At 44.4% G+C, this 15,121-nt stretch overlaps 1 protein-coding gene across 4 annotated transcripts in view; it reads left to right on the top strand.

Moving 5' to 3' along the window:
- Positions 1-15,121, top strand: part of TDP1 (tyrosyl-DNA phosphodiesterase 1) — a 94,507-nt gene that overhangs the window by 59,666 nt on the left and 19,720 nt on the right. For all 4 annotated transcript variants that reach the window (XM_032287160.1, XM_032287161.1, XM_032287158.1 and 1 more), the window contains exon 14: positions 4,858-4,960. In XM_032287160.1, coding sequence (XP_032143051.1) covers positions 4,858-4,960 — 103 coding nt within the window. The remainder of the gene's footprint in view (positions 1-4,857; positions 4,961-15,121) is intronic.

Genomic DNA, 15,121 nt, shown 5'->3' with positions numbered 1-15,121 from the left:
AGGAAACCTACAATGTCTGCGTTTGTGGCACACATTGCCATGGAGTTTTAGGAAAGGGACAACAGCAGTGTTGGCTGGAATCATGGTTTCCCCTCCACATTAGCACAGCTGCTTGGACTCCATCTTCCCCAGCACCACTGTTAACATTCTGTTTTATTGCAGCTGTCTGTGAATGTGTCTGTCCCCTCATCCCTGGTCCTCTAGAAGTGTGGTGGCCAAAGCCTCAGTCTGTATATTGTCTCATTGTCTCTGTACTCTTTGTGCTGCTGCTGCCTAGACTGCTAAGTAACTAATAATAAAAAGAAATATTTTATCAGTGGACATATGTTCTGTTAACAGCAGTCATCTTTAGGGACTCGTACATCTTCTAAAAAAAAAAAATCTTAAAAGTGAATCTAATCAGCCACTCTAATTGGTGCTCAAGCAGGCATTGGTGATGGCAGCTGTTCCTTTACCAAAGTTCAGGTTTCGAAAGATGATGGAGCAAGGTTTGGCCCAGAGGTCATCTTCATAGCTCCCTACTTCCTTTCTTAAGTAGTTGCTTCCCTGATGTGTTATCATGAACATCCAGCAAGTACTCCCCAGGGGTAAACCTCCAGTGAAACTCAGAGATTTTACTTTGGGATGAGACTACATCACTGGAGGGGAACACTCTAGTTAATGTGAGATGGGCATCTGTCGTTATTGTAGACTGTAGCCTGGAAAGGGATTTTGGTCTCATAGGCTGACAGCCCTCATGCTGGAGACAGGAACCTAAAGCCCAGGGAGGTGAGGAGTGGCTTAAGGAGTCTCTGTGAGTGGGGAAGCTGAGACACAAACGTCTGCTGCTGATTCAGGGTCCAGGGCTCTTCTCTCAACATGTGCCTGCCTGCCTTCTCCATTTGCCTCACATGCCATTCCTGTGCTCTCCTGAGATTCCCTGTAGGAGTTTTTTGTCATACTTACCAAGTTCACTCCTAAAAATTTAATCTTTGGGACAAAATGTTCATGTTGGGAACTGAGTTTAAGCCTGTAATAAGCAGCCACATCTTACAAGCTGTGGCAGAGTATTCTACCATCATTTTCACTCCTTGTAGGCAAGGTGATAATAAACTGCCTAATTGAGCAGCAGAGCATTAGTCAGCTTAGCTGTGGTGGCTTGGTGCCTCATTCAGTTCAGGCTGCTATACAGAGCAACTTATAAATATATCTCATAGTTCTAGAGAATGGAAGTTCAATGTCAGGGTGCCAGCATGGCCAGATTCCAGTGAGGACCTTCTTCTGGGTTGCAGCCTGCTGACTTCTCATTGTGTCCTCACGAGGTGGAAAGAGGGCAAGGCAGCTCTCCGGGGTCTCCTTTATAAGGGTACCAGTCTCATTGATGAGGACTCCATCTTCATGACATAATTAGCCCAAAGCCCTGGCTCCTGACACAGTCACATTGGAGGTTAGGATTTCAACATATGAATTCTGAGGGACACAAAAATTCAGTCCATAACACTTGGTAATGGTCAACTTCTCTAGCCTCAACCACAATTTCCAGAATTCCCGTTCTTGTATGTTTCTAATCGGGTGGGCCCCAAGGGACATTCTTACAGTTGGAGAACAAATGTGAGACAGCAGCCATTTTTATAACTCATGCATTGTCACTGTGTCCAGCAAAAGCTGGACCTCACACCCTCTCAAGTCCTCCTTCAGCTTCTCTAACTCCTGGCTCTCACCAGGTGTGTATTTTTTCTGTGATGAAGGCTCTGTCTTGCAAGACACCCACACCTCTAGTGCCAGAGGCACAAAATCCATCATGGGTGTCTGTCCTCATGGGCTTCAGCTCTTTCCTGTGGCTCCAGCTAGTTATTCTCTACTTCCTCGGGCTTACTCCTACTCTGTAGATTTCTATTTCCAGCATCAGAGCAGGTAACAGCCTTATAAAGACTTTAACCAGCTCCTACAATTATGTGATAATAAATTCCTGTAAGAAATACACAAAAACATACATACAATTTCTAGTTATGTTTCTGTGATTGAACCCTGACAGATATACCCCCAAAAGCTACTGTCTTACTCATTATTACTTTATTAAGAGCTTGGGTAGTAGTTCTGGTGGATGGTAGACCATGGGACCTCCGGAGTTCTACCCTAAGGATCTAAAGTAAATTAAATACCCCACCCGTCTTTAGTGATGAAGCATCACTCAGTATCCAACAACAAAATAAACCATAGCACTTGGGAGAGAAAGCAGCCCAGTCCAGTAGACAAAAGAACAATGGGCAGGAGGAACAAAATGGTGAAAACGAGTTCTCAGTGAAAGCTGGGACAGGCAGTGGACAATGGATTCCACGTGGAGAACAGAAGCTAGAACTCCTTTGGAGTTATGGGCACAAGAGAGCCCTGTGGTGTTACTGTGCCTCGTGAAAGACATGGTGCTTTTGCTATACATGACATATGCGTGTGCACGCGTGCACATACACACACACACACACACACACACACACACACACGCCCCACCCCTCCACCCCACAAGAGTTTGGAAATACCCCCATCTTCCTGGCTGCCCCAGGTGCCCATGATTCAAAGTATTACTCAATGTAAAAAGTCATTAAAGATGATATCTCAGGGAATGTTGATTTATCACCTACAAACCTGCAAGTGACTTTCAGGCTCTGAGTGTTCATGGTAAAGTTTCTAAGGTTCCAGATGTTTCAAAATCTGTTAGAAGCCAAATAAAAGGAGGGATTGGAGGAAGCCCTCTGAAAGGCTGTTCTTACGATCTCCATTGAACTGTACTTTGGAATAAGTCCTCAAATCTTGAAATGCTAAGAAAACATAACTCATGAGGAAAGAATGAGAACAGCCTTCCAGAAGATACCTCCTGTCTGTGTTGTCATGATACTGATAGTCAAGAGTTGCCCAGAAAGTGATAATCTAATAAGTGATAAAAACACCTCAAACCCACTGTTTGGTTTTGCCGTTAGATTTTTCTCCTTGCCCAGGAGATCACCTATATTTACTAACAGGTGAAAGACCTAAAAGCAAGATGTCATTTTGGACTTTAAAAAAAAACACTTTTTTCCTAGGATCATAATACCACTTTATCATAAACATCAGCTTCCTCTTCACTTTATGTCTCAACGACGTCACAGACAGTGATATTCATGATCATGGTCCTTGTGCAAAGGCTTCCTGTCTTCAGTATGGTTCATTTAAGAAGCCAGGAAGGTTTGTAAATAATGCTCTGTTTTCTTAAGTCAGCTTAATTGCTTCAAGAGTTTTTCTTAGCTCTGACTTCCACATTCTTCTTTCTCTGTTCCCATAGAACCCTTAACAGACATTATTCTTTTTCTCTTACTTTGATCATTGTTTTTGTTTGATTCTCCGATTCCAGCAGACAATAGTAATAGTTCCAGCACATAGCTTAGAAAACATACTTGGTGCACCAGTGAATGAATCTTGAAATATTCAGTCATCCACAAAGGCTGTAAAGAGTTTTCTGAATAGCTGAAGTTTATATGTTTTAAAATGAAAAAACGTTTATGGTGGGTTTATGTTAAGCTCTGCCACATTCGCTTATAAAAGAGAGTCTCCGAAGATGCCTCAGATCTTAGTGGTCTCCATTCCTGAGCATCTTGATGTGCATCTTGGCACCTCTTGCAAGATCAGTGTCCAGTCCCCTTCCTCCTGCTGCACCTTGATTTTTTTTTTTTTTTTTTTTTTTTTTTTTTTTCGCTACTTCTTGAGACAAGGTCTTACTGTCATCCAGGCTGGAGTGCAGTGGTGCGATCTCCACTCACTGCAACCTCCACCTCACAGGCTCAAGCAATCCTCCCACCTCAGCCTTTCAAGTAGCTACCACTGTAGGTTTGTGACACCGTGCCTGGCTAATTTTTTGTAGAGATGTGATTTTGCCATCTTTCCCAGGCTGGTCCTGGGTTCAAGTGGTCTGCCTTCCTCAGCCTCCCAAAATGCTGGGATTACAGACAAGAGTGAGCCACCACGCCTGGCTTGCACCATGATTTTTTAGCCACAGATTTTTGAACATACAAAACATCATTCTGAAGGTACCATTTCTTTTTTTTTTTTTTTTTTTAATTAGACGGAGTCTCACTTTGTAGCCCAAGCTGGAGTGCAATGGTGCAATCTTGGTTCCCTGCAACCTCCGCCTCCCAGGTCCCAGTTCAGGCAATTCTCCCACCTCTGCCTCCAGAGCAGCTGGGATTATAGGACCGTGCCACCATGCCCACCTAATTTTTTAGTAGAGACAGGGTTTCATCATATTGGCCAGGCCGGTCTTGAACTCCTGATCTCGTAATCTGCCTGCCTCAGCCTCCCAAAATGCTGGAATTACAGGTGTGTGCTACCGTTTCTGGGCTGAATGTACCATTTCTTTCTAGACACAAACAACAATCTATTGCCCTCACAGCTGTTTTCTTCACATTGAAAGAAATTAACACTACCTGGCAAAAAAAAAACTGAAAAAGGAAATATGAATCTTAAAATACTACTACGTAAGATAATATTAACTTTATTCTGAAATGCTAGTTTTATATACAAAACCAGAAATCCTGGCTACTCCAGGATCATGAAAAGGGGCTTTAGAAAGAAAAAAATAAAATCTCAGGAAAGATAATTATTTTAATAGCTGCCCTCAGGAAAATGCAGATGAGGGTGAAGCTATCCCGAATTAGCAATTAGATAAATCTTGAGGATTAGAAAACAGCAGGATTTAAATTCCCTTTTCAAAAATGCAGCAACTCTGCTAGAAAATGAATGAATGTGATTGCAGCTATATATTTTTTTGACCGGTGCTCTTGCAGCTGTGGAAGTTTGACCCACACTGAGATGCCTCCTGAGTCAGCCCTTTCTGTGTCCTTGTCTCTGCAGCGCGAATCTGTCCAAGGCCGCCTGGGGAGCATTGGAGAAGAATGGCACCCAGCTGATGATCCGCTCCTACGAGCTTGGGGTCCTTTTCCTCCCTTCAGCATTTGTAAGTTTACACTTCCAATGGCGTAGTAGGTCACATGTGAAATGAACTGGGTTTTGTGTTCTCTTCCTTTGGTCACAACGATCTGCCTAAGGTTGGCAGGAAACAGTCGAGATTCTTACCCAGAGCCCGTGCCCTTCACCACTGGTCTGTACCTCTGAGCTTACTGAATACTCACCAGCCCGAGTGCAATGGGTACCTGCCCTCAAGGCCTGTGTACTTGTTTAGGATTTGACTATGTGCTTCTGGCAAAATTAATAACATTTAAAATAAACATTGTGAACTACAATGTGAAGATTTGTCTCAAGGTGGTAGATGACAAGTCACCAAGGGAATGGCCCAGTCAAACACAAGATGTTTTAGGTAGGGGTGACTACCTACCTAATCTTTAAAATAGAGATTGCATTATTTATTTATTTATTTATTTATTATTTAATTTTATTTATTTATTTATTTATTTATTTATTTTTGAGACGGAGTTTCGCTCTTGTTACCCAGGCTGGAGTGCAATGGCGCGATCTTAGCTCACCGCAACCTCCGCCTCCCGGGTTCAGGCAATTCTCCTGCCTCAGCCTCCTGAGTAGCTGGGATTACAGGAACGTGCCACCATGCCCAGCTAATTTTTTGTATTTTTAGTAGAGACGGGGTTTCACCATGTTGACCAGGATGGTCTCTATCTCTTGACCTCGTGATCCACCCGCCTCGGCCTCCCAAAGTGCTGGGATTACAGGCTTGAGCCACCGCGCCCGGCCCGAGATTGCATTATTTATAAAGACCATCAGACAAGAATATTAAATAGATTCCACCCCTCCTAGACTATGCCAGCAGATTCAAGAGCTAGGCCCCAAATAGGGTGGCTATGTAGTCAACAGTCTAAGATGGAAACAGATTTTCCAAGAATTTGTTAGCACATCTCAAAAAACAGAGCCTGGAACAGTGCTTTCCAGCAGGCTTCCATCATGACCCTGGTGAGGCCCCACTCACTATACCTGCCTTGTCATTAGCCATTGGCCCTTTGATTGGGCTGTCTGTGTCCTTCAGTGAATGACCTGGGCAGAGTGCTGTAATCAGGCATTGTGGATAGTACACAGACTGGCTTACCCTTCCCCTCCCAGAGAGCTCATAGGCTGGTTGGGAAAGGAAGCCATAAAGTCAAATGGGCACCCGAAACGCCTGAGCAATGAGACAGACATCGTTCCTTGGTGCAGGCTGGGTGCTGAGACCTGAGGGAGGTGTCTACCTGAGTGAGCAGAGCCAAAGGGCTTTGTTGTGCGTTACAGAAACCAACTTGTGTCCACAGAAGCCCACAGATGGAGGGAGTTTACTGAGAAGATGCTGGGGGGATGTCATGGGATCCCAGGAGTTGCTGAGCAGCTGACACTTGGCAGGGACAGAACCAGGTCCTTTTGGGGGACTCAGCAGTGGCCCTTCTCCCTGGGTTACTGCCACTAGAATGACTCTGCAGCCCAGGTGCTGGCCATTCCACATCCCAGTGACTCCTCAGGCCTAGATCTGCCTTCCATGACCCAGGACTCTCCCAGTTCTGTCCCCAGAGAGTAAACCTGTTTCTAGAGAAGGGAGAATAGATGTGAGTGAGGAAGTCACCCTGAGGGATAGACACTATTAGGGGGTTTCACCCATAAGTGAGTTGACGTGCATCCTGTCAGTAGACTTTGTCTTTAAGCACGTAAATCACAGTATCTGTGTTGTTCACTGATATTTGAAGTGTCTGGAAAAAAAGTAGATCTTTGCTTGGACTTCACAAAACTAACATTTATGGTTTAGACCTTGAAGATGACCCAGAGATTTGTGCCATGCGGTAGTTTGTCATTTCGCTGAGTTTATACAGGCACAGGAATGAGACACGTAGCTTGTGAAGGAGAGGCTGTCCAGCAGAACAGTGTGGCGGTTCCCTCCTCAAAGCGTACCCCAGGCTCCTTCCTGAACGTTCCAGTGGCTTGGGACTGCCCTCCTCCACCCTCACTTCAGTCCTGCACATACCCTGTGCTGCTGTCTTCATGATGAAAGCCAGGAGTTCTGCATAGCAGAACTCTCCCGGGGAGAGAATAAAGGATGAGGTGGAGGCTTCCTTTTCGGGAAACTCATGGATAAGTTGAGGAAACAGACACCGGTGATTACAATATGTGACAAGAACTAGGGTGTGGGGCATTGAAAATACCGGGGCCCTGAGAAGAGAGACCATGTAGTCTGCCTGGGAGGGTTGGGAAAGGCTTTGTTAAGGAGGTAGCATTCAATCTCACTCTTGAGAAAGCAGTGTGAGCCTAACCCTCTGTAAGGGAGGATGAGGCTTCCAGACAAAGGTAATAGTGCAGGCTGTGTTTGGGAAAGAGCAAACAATTCTGTGTGCTTGGAATGGGGATGGGGCATGGGCCATGAGAGGCTGGAATCCCAATCTGAAGGAGACTGGAGAACAGAACACACTGTTGGCCTTGGTCCCACGTGGATAGTAGAAAGGCATCAGTTTCTTAAGCAGAACTAATGGTCTCATCAGGCCAGTTTTCAGAGAATTTGAATCTTATAAAATATTCTGAAATCAGGATTATAATTTATACTATTTAAAAGTTACTTGAGGTTATAGCACATTGCATGTATCATCAAAATCATCATCTTAGCCATATAAACCACAGTTTAACAAACCTGATTATTAATGAGTTACTGTTACCATTCATCCCACTGTCTTGTCTTGTCTTTTCTCTTCTCTTTCTTTTCTTTTTCCTTCCTTTCCTTTCCTTTCCTTTTCTTTTTTCTTTTCTTTTTTTTCTTTTCAAATTGAGACAGGCTCTTGATCTGTCGCCCAGGCTGGAGTACAGTGGTGCCATTATAGCTCACTGTAGTTTCAACCTCCTAGGCTCAAGCAGTCCTCCCACTTCAGCCTCCTGAGTAGCTGGGACTGCAAGTGTGTATAGTACACCTGGCAAACTTGTTAATTTTTCTGTAGAGACGGAGTCTTACCATGTTGCCCAGACTGGTCTTGAACTGCTGGGCTCAAGTGATCCTTCCCTTTCAGCCTCCCAAAAGATCTTGTCATTTCTCACTCCCTAATGCTTCTAGATAATCTGTTCCCTCTGAACACCCCCACAACATCACCTGCTGGGTGAGTCAGCCCTTACTGCCATAGCCCCCACGTCACCTCGCTGGGCCACATCCATGCTGCTCCTCAGTCCACTGTCGGAATGGGCTTTGTAAACCACAGATCTGGCTGTGTTACCTGCTACAAATCCTGTAAGGTAGAATCCAGGCTCCTTAGCAGGGCATCTTTTCCTTTTTATGTTCTGACTCCTGACTTCTCCTTCCTGGTACTTACTGTTTCTGCCATGTGCAGAACTCACGGTTCTCACTGTGAGCCAGGTCCACCCTGCTAGCCAGCTATAATCTGTACTGGGAATGACACCTTTATGCCCCACCTCTGCCTGCTGCACCTGTCTCCCTTGCAGGCACCCCTCCTCTGCATCCCACAACTTTCTAGAACCTGGAGGTCAGCACATATCCCACCTTGCATTGTGACCATTGACTCGTGTCTCCTGGACCAGACTGAGCTGAACGGGTCATGTGGGAGGCTTTTCATAAGTGCCTGTTCAAGTAGTTTCCTTTAAGTTGCCCCATACCGAACAATGTGAGGAGAAGAGTGTGAAGCAGTATGGAGACTGATTTTGCTCCAGTGAGTATTGTATATAGCAGGTGTTTAAATATGTTCACGAATTGTGTTGTAAAGCAATTTACAGTATGGAATAGCTCATCAGTAGCTGTCTTGAAATTAAAATACACATACACTTAGGAGTCCACTACAATACTTACAAATGCCAATCCCTATATATTCACTTAATAAATATCTTAAAGACTTCTGTATCAATCATAATCCTAAAATGTTTACTGACAAGAATGCAGTTTGTCTTCAAATAAGGCCAGTTGGTAATATCTTTTTTTAAGTGTCTGTTTAGTACCAGCAAGATGTGCCTTTTAATGTTTTTGGCTTCATGTTTGTCAAATAGACTTACTTAATACAGAACTTTTTTAGACATCCTTCAGACTGGACATCATCCAGAATTCAGCCCCGCTTCGTATCTCTTGGGTAGAACTCTGTGTCCACCACCCACATGTCTGAGTTATCAGCAGCTAGAGTTGCCACTTTTGTCCTTCATCAGTAGGTCGTGTTACCTGCTGTGTTCTGGGAGGCTCATTTGGAGCCACTGTTGCAAACAATCAAGCTTCATGCCCAGAATGGAATGCTGTCATGCACTGCGGAGGCCTCACCTAGAAAAGGAACCCTGCAGTCCTCTACTTTCCTGCAGCCATGATAAGGAGCTGTCACTCTGGAACCAAGTAGCCATGTGATATGACACTCCTGTCAACTAAAAATACAGCAGACAGAGAACCAGTGTTTCCCATTCATGATAAAGATGCCATTTCAAACCTGGGATTGATCTGGAGGCTGATAACTGGTACCACCTGTTCCTATTTTTTTCTTGTTTTTTAAATGAATAAATCTGGAAATACATCCTTTCTGAGAGCAGTCTAACTTGTACAGTATGTTGTCAATAGCCTCCCCTTTGACTAAGAACACTTTCAAGAGCTTTGGAGGGTAAAGTAAAGGTACATTTACTTTGTATGCCCAGCACTTAGTGATGCTTGGTATATAATAGTCGCCTAATAAAAGTTTGCTCATTTAAATCAAAGACTTTATTCTTTTCAGGTCTAAAATCAATTTATCAATTATATTTTCTGGGTTGTCCCTTTAAGCGCATTTAACGTTTAAGTTAGGCTATGGTTCAGAAAGTCTCAATATAGGAAAGATGTGATTATTTCAAAGATCAGTAGCTGTATTCCAAATCCAATATATGCCTCTGTGCATATATCAAGGAGGTACAAGTACTTCTCTCTTTGAACCTCATTCCTGTGGTGTTTATTGAGCACATACTCTGACAGGCACTGAGCAGGCCCTGGACTGGAGCCTGCCTAGCGCACTGTGGTTAGAGAAGCCTGGATTAGGGTCCAGTTCTGCTTCCTTCCAGATGAATGTGGCCCAAGTGTCCCTGTGCTGGTCTCATCCTCTCCTAAGCCCCAGGGTCACTTGGTCCTGTGCTAGTAGGTTCCAAAAAGTTCAAGTCTCTACTTTGTCGGTTCTGTTTAAACTTTGTCATGTCAAACATGGTGTATACCACAGGCACATGCAGTCTTATGATGTGGCTTTGGCTGGAAGAACTAATACAGTTTACAAAAGCCACCACCTTAACCCTCTTCTTGTCTTCCCTCCCAACACCAACCCTGCCTACCTGCCTTGGGGCCAGCCCATCTGTTGTGAGCCCCCAGGGTTTCCCAGCAGGCCATAGCCAGGCAACAATTTGACATGGTATATCTTGCATCCTGCTCGTGTTCTCCCATCTAGCTAATAAAGCCACGGTCCTTATGTTCTCCTTCCTCTCACCTGTCCACATCCTATACCATCTGTCTTGGCAAGCATTTCTCTGCCTGTTCCTAATAGTCATCATTCTCTCTCCCCTGGATGAACTTGAGCCTTCCCTCCCTGTTTTCCCCATGTCAGCCTACTACTATCCTGGAGATGGGTTTCTACCCACATGTCAGGGTCTGTGTTCCTCTGCCCTTAAATCTTCAGCAGCAATCTTTGGCCCACAGGATGATGTCCAGACTCCTTTGTGTGACCTCAAGGTCCACTGTGAGCTGGAACAGCATGCCTCTCAGGCTCCAGCCACCCACAAGTATTTGTCTGCATATTAATACACGGAGGCTGGCCCCTTACTAGTAGTGAGGTCCTGGGGACTGCTGCTCTTTGCCTAAGAGACTCTGAAGTAACGTGGAAAAAGAATAACACATTGGAGAGATCCCTTAGGGACCTCAGATCTCTAGGAGCCAAAATGAGAGAAAGAGAATGAACTTTGAAGTAAGACAGAGGAGCTGGGATCCTGCTTACAAGCTGTATTAGACTTGGCCTCCTTATTCTACTTCTGTAGCCCCTTTTTTCTCATTGTACACTGGCGACAATGTAACTAACTCACAGGATCTCATGTGAGATCGAGAGTTATAACCCATAATGTGTTTACAACAGTGCCTGGTACTTAGCAAGTGCTCAGTAAAGGTTGCAGTCGATATTAGCAGTCACAGCAATAGCATATGAGCCACCCAGTTCAACAGAAGATGGAAAGCAGGGGCTGATACCCCATGGGTTTTCAGTCAGATCAGAATCTTGATGTCACTTCTGTGATGATGTTGCACTCTTTTCTTTCCTTCTGAACTGCATTCCCCAGCCTCACACAAACAGCCCTTTGCTTATCAAAAACCCATCCTTCAAAGTCCTGTTAGGTTTATACTTCACAAGCTTTTCCTAACCTCCTAGCTAGAAAGATTTCCAGTTGTTGATCATACACTGCCTTGCACAAAAGATGCCACCACGTTCCTATAATTTACTTCCTTGCCAATTATTTGGTCTTTGACTAAGGGTGCTCCTTCTGGGAAGTTAAGGTGCTGTCACTGTTTTATCTAGGAAAGCCTGATGCCTTGTGTAGGTTTTACCACTTGAGGTTGCTACTCAAATAGATACAAATAAAAACATAAATTACATCTCTAACTCAAACTGAAGCATGCCTCTTTTTCCCCATGATTGAGCTAAGCTGCTAAACATAAATCATCACAGCAATAATCAGCTCTTTCACTCCCAAAGCTGAAGAAGGGAAAAGCCAGCAATTTCTCATGTGTAACATATGTCCACCCTCTCACCTGGTGTTTTGTAAACATACTGTCTTAGCTGTCTTCTACGTATCTGTGCCTGGGAGGGTGCCTTCCTCTGTTTTGTAAAATGCCAAGTGATACCACTGTGATATATAAATAATGATAATTAGAAGACAGCCTCAAATTATTTGACATTCAGATTGAAGGGAAAAGTAGTACTTTTTTTGTAGTAACCTAGAATTTGGATCAGAAATGGCATTCAAAATAAAAGCATATTGGTTCCTGTCAGACAGGGATAGTTCAGACCTTCTCATATCTGAAGTCAGATATCACAAAATGGAATCATGGGCCAAGTACACAGCCTCAGATCTGGGCCCAGGCTATAAAGAACCATAATCTCTAGCTGTGATACATTTGAAAATATCAGGACTAATAGGAGCTAAAGGAGAGAGAAGTCATGTTTTACCTGAAACTCCATGAAAGTATTTAATAATCATTAACTTGGTATCACTTCCCAACCACTGGCCTCTTTATTTTGTAAAATATCCAAATACCAGGGTTTCTAGAATTTGACTCGTCTTGACCCTGCCTACCTTAAATTTTCAAGGAATTCTTCCTTTGTCACAGTTCCCGATGGTGAATTTGAGACCATTTGTTTGCTTGGTGGAAGGAATATTGGACCAAGAATCAGAAAGACAGGATATGATTTCCAAGCCTGCCACTATTTTTTTTTTTTTTTTGAAATGGAGTCTTGTCTCTGTCACCCAGGCTGGAGTGCAGTGGCTCAATCTCAGCTGACTGCAATCTCCACCTCCCAGGTTCAAGCGATTCTCTTGTCCCAGCCTTCCGAGTAACTGGGATTACAGGCATGCACCACCACGTCAGGCTAATTTTTATATTTTTAGTAGAGACAGGGTTTCACCATGTTAGTCAGTCTGGTCTCCAACCCCTGACCCTGCGTTCGCCAACCCTGCCTTTGATTATGCTGTTCTTACACTTGGTATTCTTCCCTATCATCTTTCTGTTTGTTAAAATTACACCAAGTTTTCCAGGCCTAGCTAAAATATCCTCTACAAAGCCTTTCCTTATCCTTCTTAGATAAAGAAAATGACCAGAAGAAAGAAGGGCATTTCTTCCTATCTTGTCTAGAGTTTGTGCCTGGCATCTGCGACCTCCTGCCTTTCACTGTGTTATTTATCACCATCTTCATCGGTGCTGTAACCCATACCTTTCTATAGGTCTTGATATGCTCACAAGACACTTTCACACAGATTGTGTTTTTTGCTCTTACGCAGAAGCTTATAAGCAAGGAAGGAAATTTACTCCCATTTCTACAGATCAGTATTTCTTGAACACCTACTATGTACCAGGATTTGTGCTAGGTGCTAAAATTAGAAATGGTGGTATGTCCAGAAGCTCGATTATCCCACATTTTCTTTTCTTTTTTTTTTTTTTTGATGGAGTCTCACTCTGTTGCCTAGTCTGGAGTGCAGTGGCATGATTTTGGCTCATTGCAACCTCTGCCTCCTTTGTTTAGGCTGTTCTCATGCCTCAGCCTCCCAAGTAACTGAGATTACAAGAGCACACCACAACTCCCAGCTACTAGAGTGTGTGTGTGTGTGTGTGTGTGTGTGTGTGTGTGTGTGTGTGTGTGTCTGTGTCTGTGTCTGTGTGTTTATTAGAAATGGGGTTTCACGATGTTGTCCAGGCTGGTCTTGAACTCCTGACCCAAGTGATCTGCCCACCTCGGCCTCCCAAAGTGCTAGGATTATAAGCATGAGCCACTGTACCCAGCCTATCCCACTTTTACAAGCACAGGAATTGAAACCTAGGCCAGGTGCAGTGGCTCACACCTGTAATTCCAGCACTTTGGGAGGCTGAGGTGAGTGGATCACTTGAGGCCAGGAATTCAAGACCAGCCTGGACAACATGGTAAAACCCCATCTCTAATAAAGATACAAAAATCATCCAGGCATGATGGCACACGCCGGTAATCCCAGCTACTCAGGAGGCTGAGATATAAGAACACTTGAACCCAGGTGTTGGAGGTTGCAGTGAGCTGAGATTGCACCACTGCACTCTAGCCTGGGTGACAGAGTGAGACTTTGTCTCAAAAAAAAAAAACCTAATAAAAGCGGCCAACAGTGCCACTGAACATCTGTTTTAGTCCCTGGGACTTGCCAGGCTCTTTGCCACCTCTGGGCCTTTGCAGATGCTGTTCCCTCCACCTGCAACATACAGGTATTGATCGACTTACCACCTATGCAACTTACGACCATTCGAGTTTACGACCACAATCGCTAGCCACGACTGCTCTGCGTCTGGCGGCGCAAACGTTGCCCAGCTGGGCGTACGACAGTGCGGACCAGCTTCCGGCAGCACTACCATCTCCGCATGCACCATTTCAACTGTACATATACCCTACTCAACTTACGACCAAATCGTGTTACGACCGGTCCGCGGTCCCGACCGTGGTCGTAAGTCGAGCACTAGCTGTAATTCTTTCCCCTCCTACTGACCAAACTCTACTCATCTTTCAAAGTTTATTAAAAGTGTTGCCTTCTTTAGGGAGGCTTCCACTGATCACGCCCTCCTGTCAATTCTGAAATAGGCCTGCTAGTCTCTTATGGCACTCCTTTCCTTTTCTTCACAGCACTTAGCACAAATAGTAGTTTTTATTTTACTTTTATAGATGTATTTGATATCCCGCCACCATGAAGACAAGGATATTGATTTTGTCTGTTTTGAGATGGAGTTTTGCTCTTGTTGCTAGGCTGGAATGCAATGGTGCAATCTTGGCTTACTGCAACTTCCACCTCTTGGGTTTAAGTGATTCTCCTGCCTCAGCTTCCTGAGTAGCTGGGATTACAGGCACCTGCGTAATTTTGTATTTTTGGTAGAGACAGAGTTTCTTCATGTTGGTCAGGCTGGTCTCAAACTCCTGACCTCAGGTGATCCGCCCGCCTCGGCCTCCCAAAGTGCTAGGATTATAGGTGTGAGCCACCACACCCAGCAGATATTGATGTTTATATTAACTCCTGTACACTTAGTGCCTGGCACCATGCCTGACCCAGAAGAGGGACTCGAGAAATAAAGTGTCGAATGAATAAATGTGCAGACATCAGCCATTCACTCAGCTTAGTAAATGCCAGAGGAAAGGCTAGAACCCAGATTGTCTGAAGCCTTAGTTAAGACGGACCTCACTGTGTCCTCTGACACTGCTCATGACTAACCTCCACTTACTAAGTTGCACGGTTTATAGGGACTAAGAACCTCAGTCTTTGTTCTTTTATGGGTTCCTAAGACATCAGCACTGTTGGGTATGTGCATATTGAGGTTTTGAAGGGTGGATATGTGTGTGGATGGGTGGACAGAAGGAATGAGAGACAAACGGACAAGCAGAATGCCAGGATCAGGAAGGGGCAGGAGATGGTCAATGTATGGAAGCGTGAGGGGCATATT

This window comes from Sapajus apella, unplaced genomic scaffold, assembly GCF_009761245.1.
Source record: "Sapajus apella isolate SASKATOON/1434 unplaced genomic scaffold, GSC_monkey_1.0 scaffold20, whole genome shotgun sequence".
In the NCBI taxonomy this organism is placed as follows: domain Eukaryota; kingdom Metazoa; phylum Chordata; class Mammalia; order Primates; family Cebidae; genus Sapajus; species Sapajus apella.
This window is presented reverse-complemented; position numbering and strand designations above follow the sequence as displayed.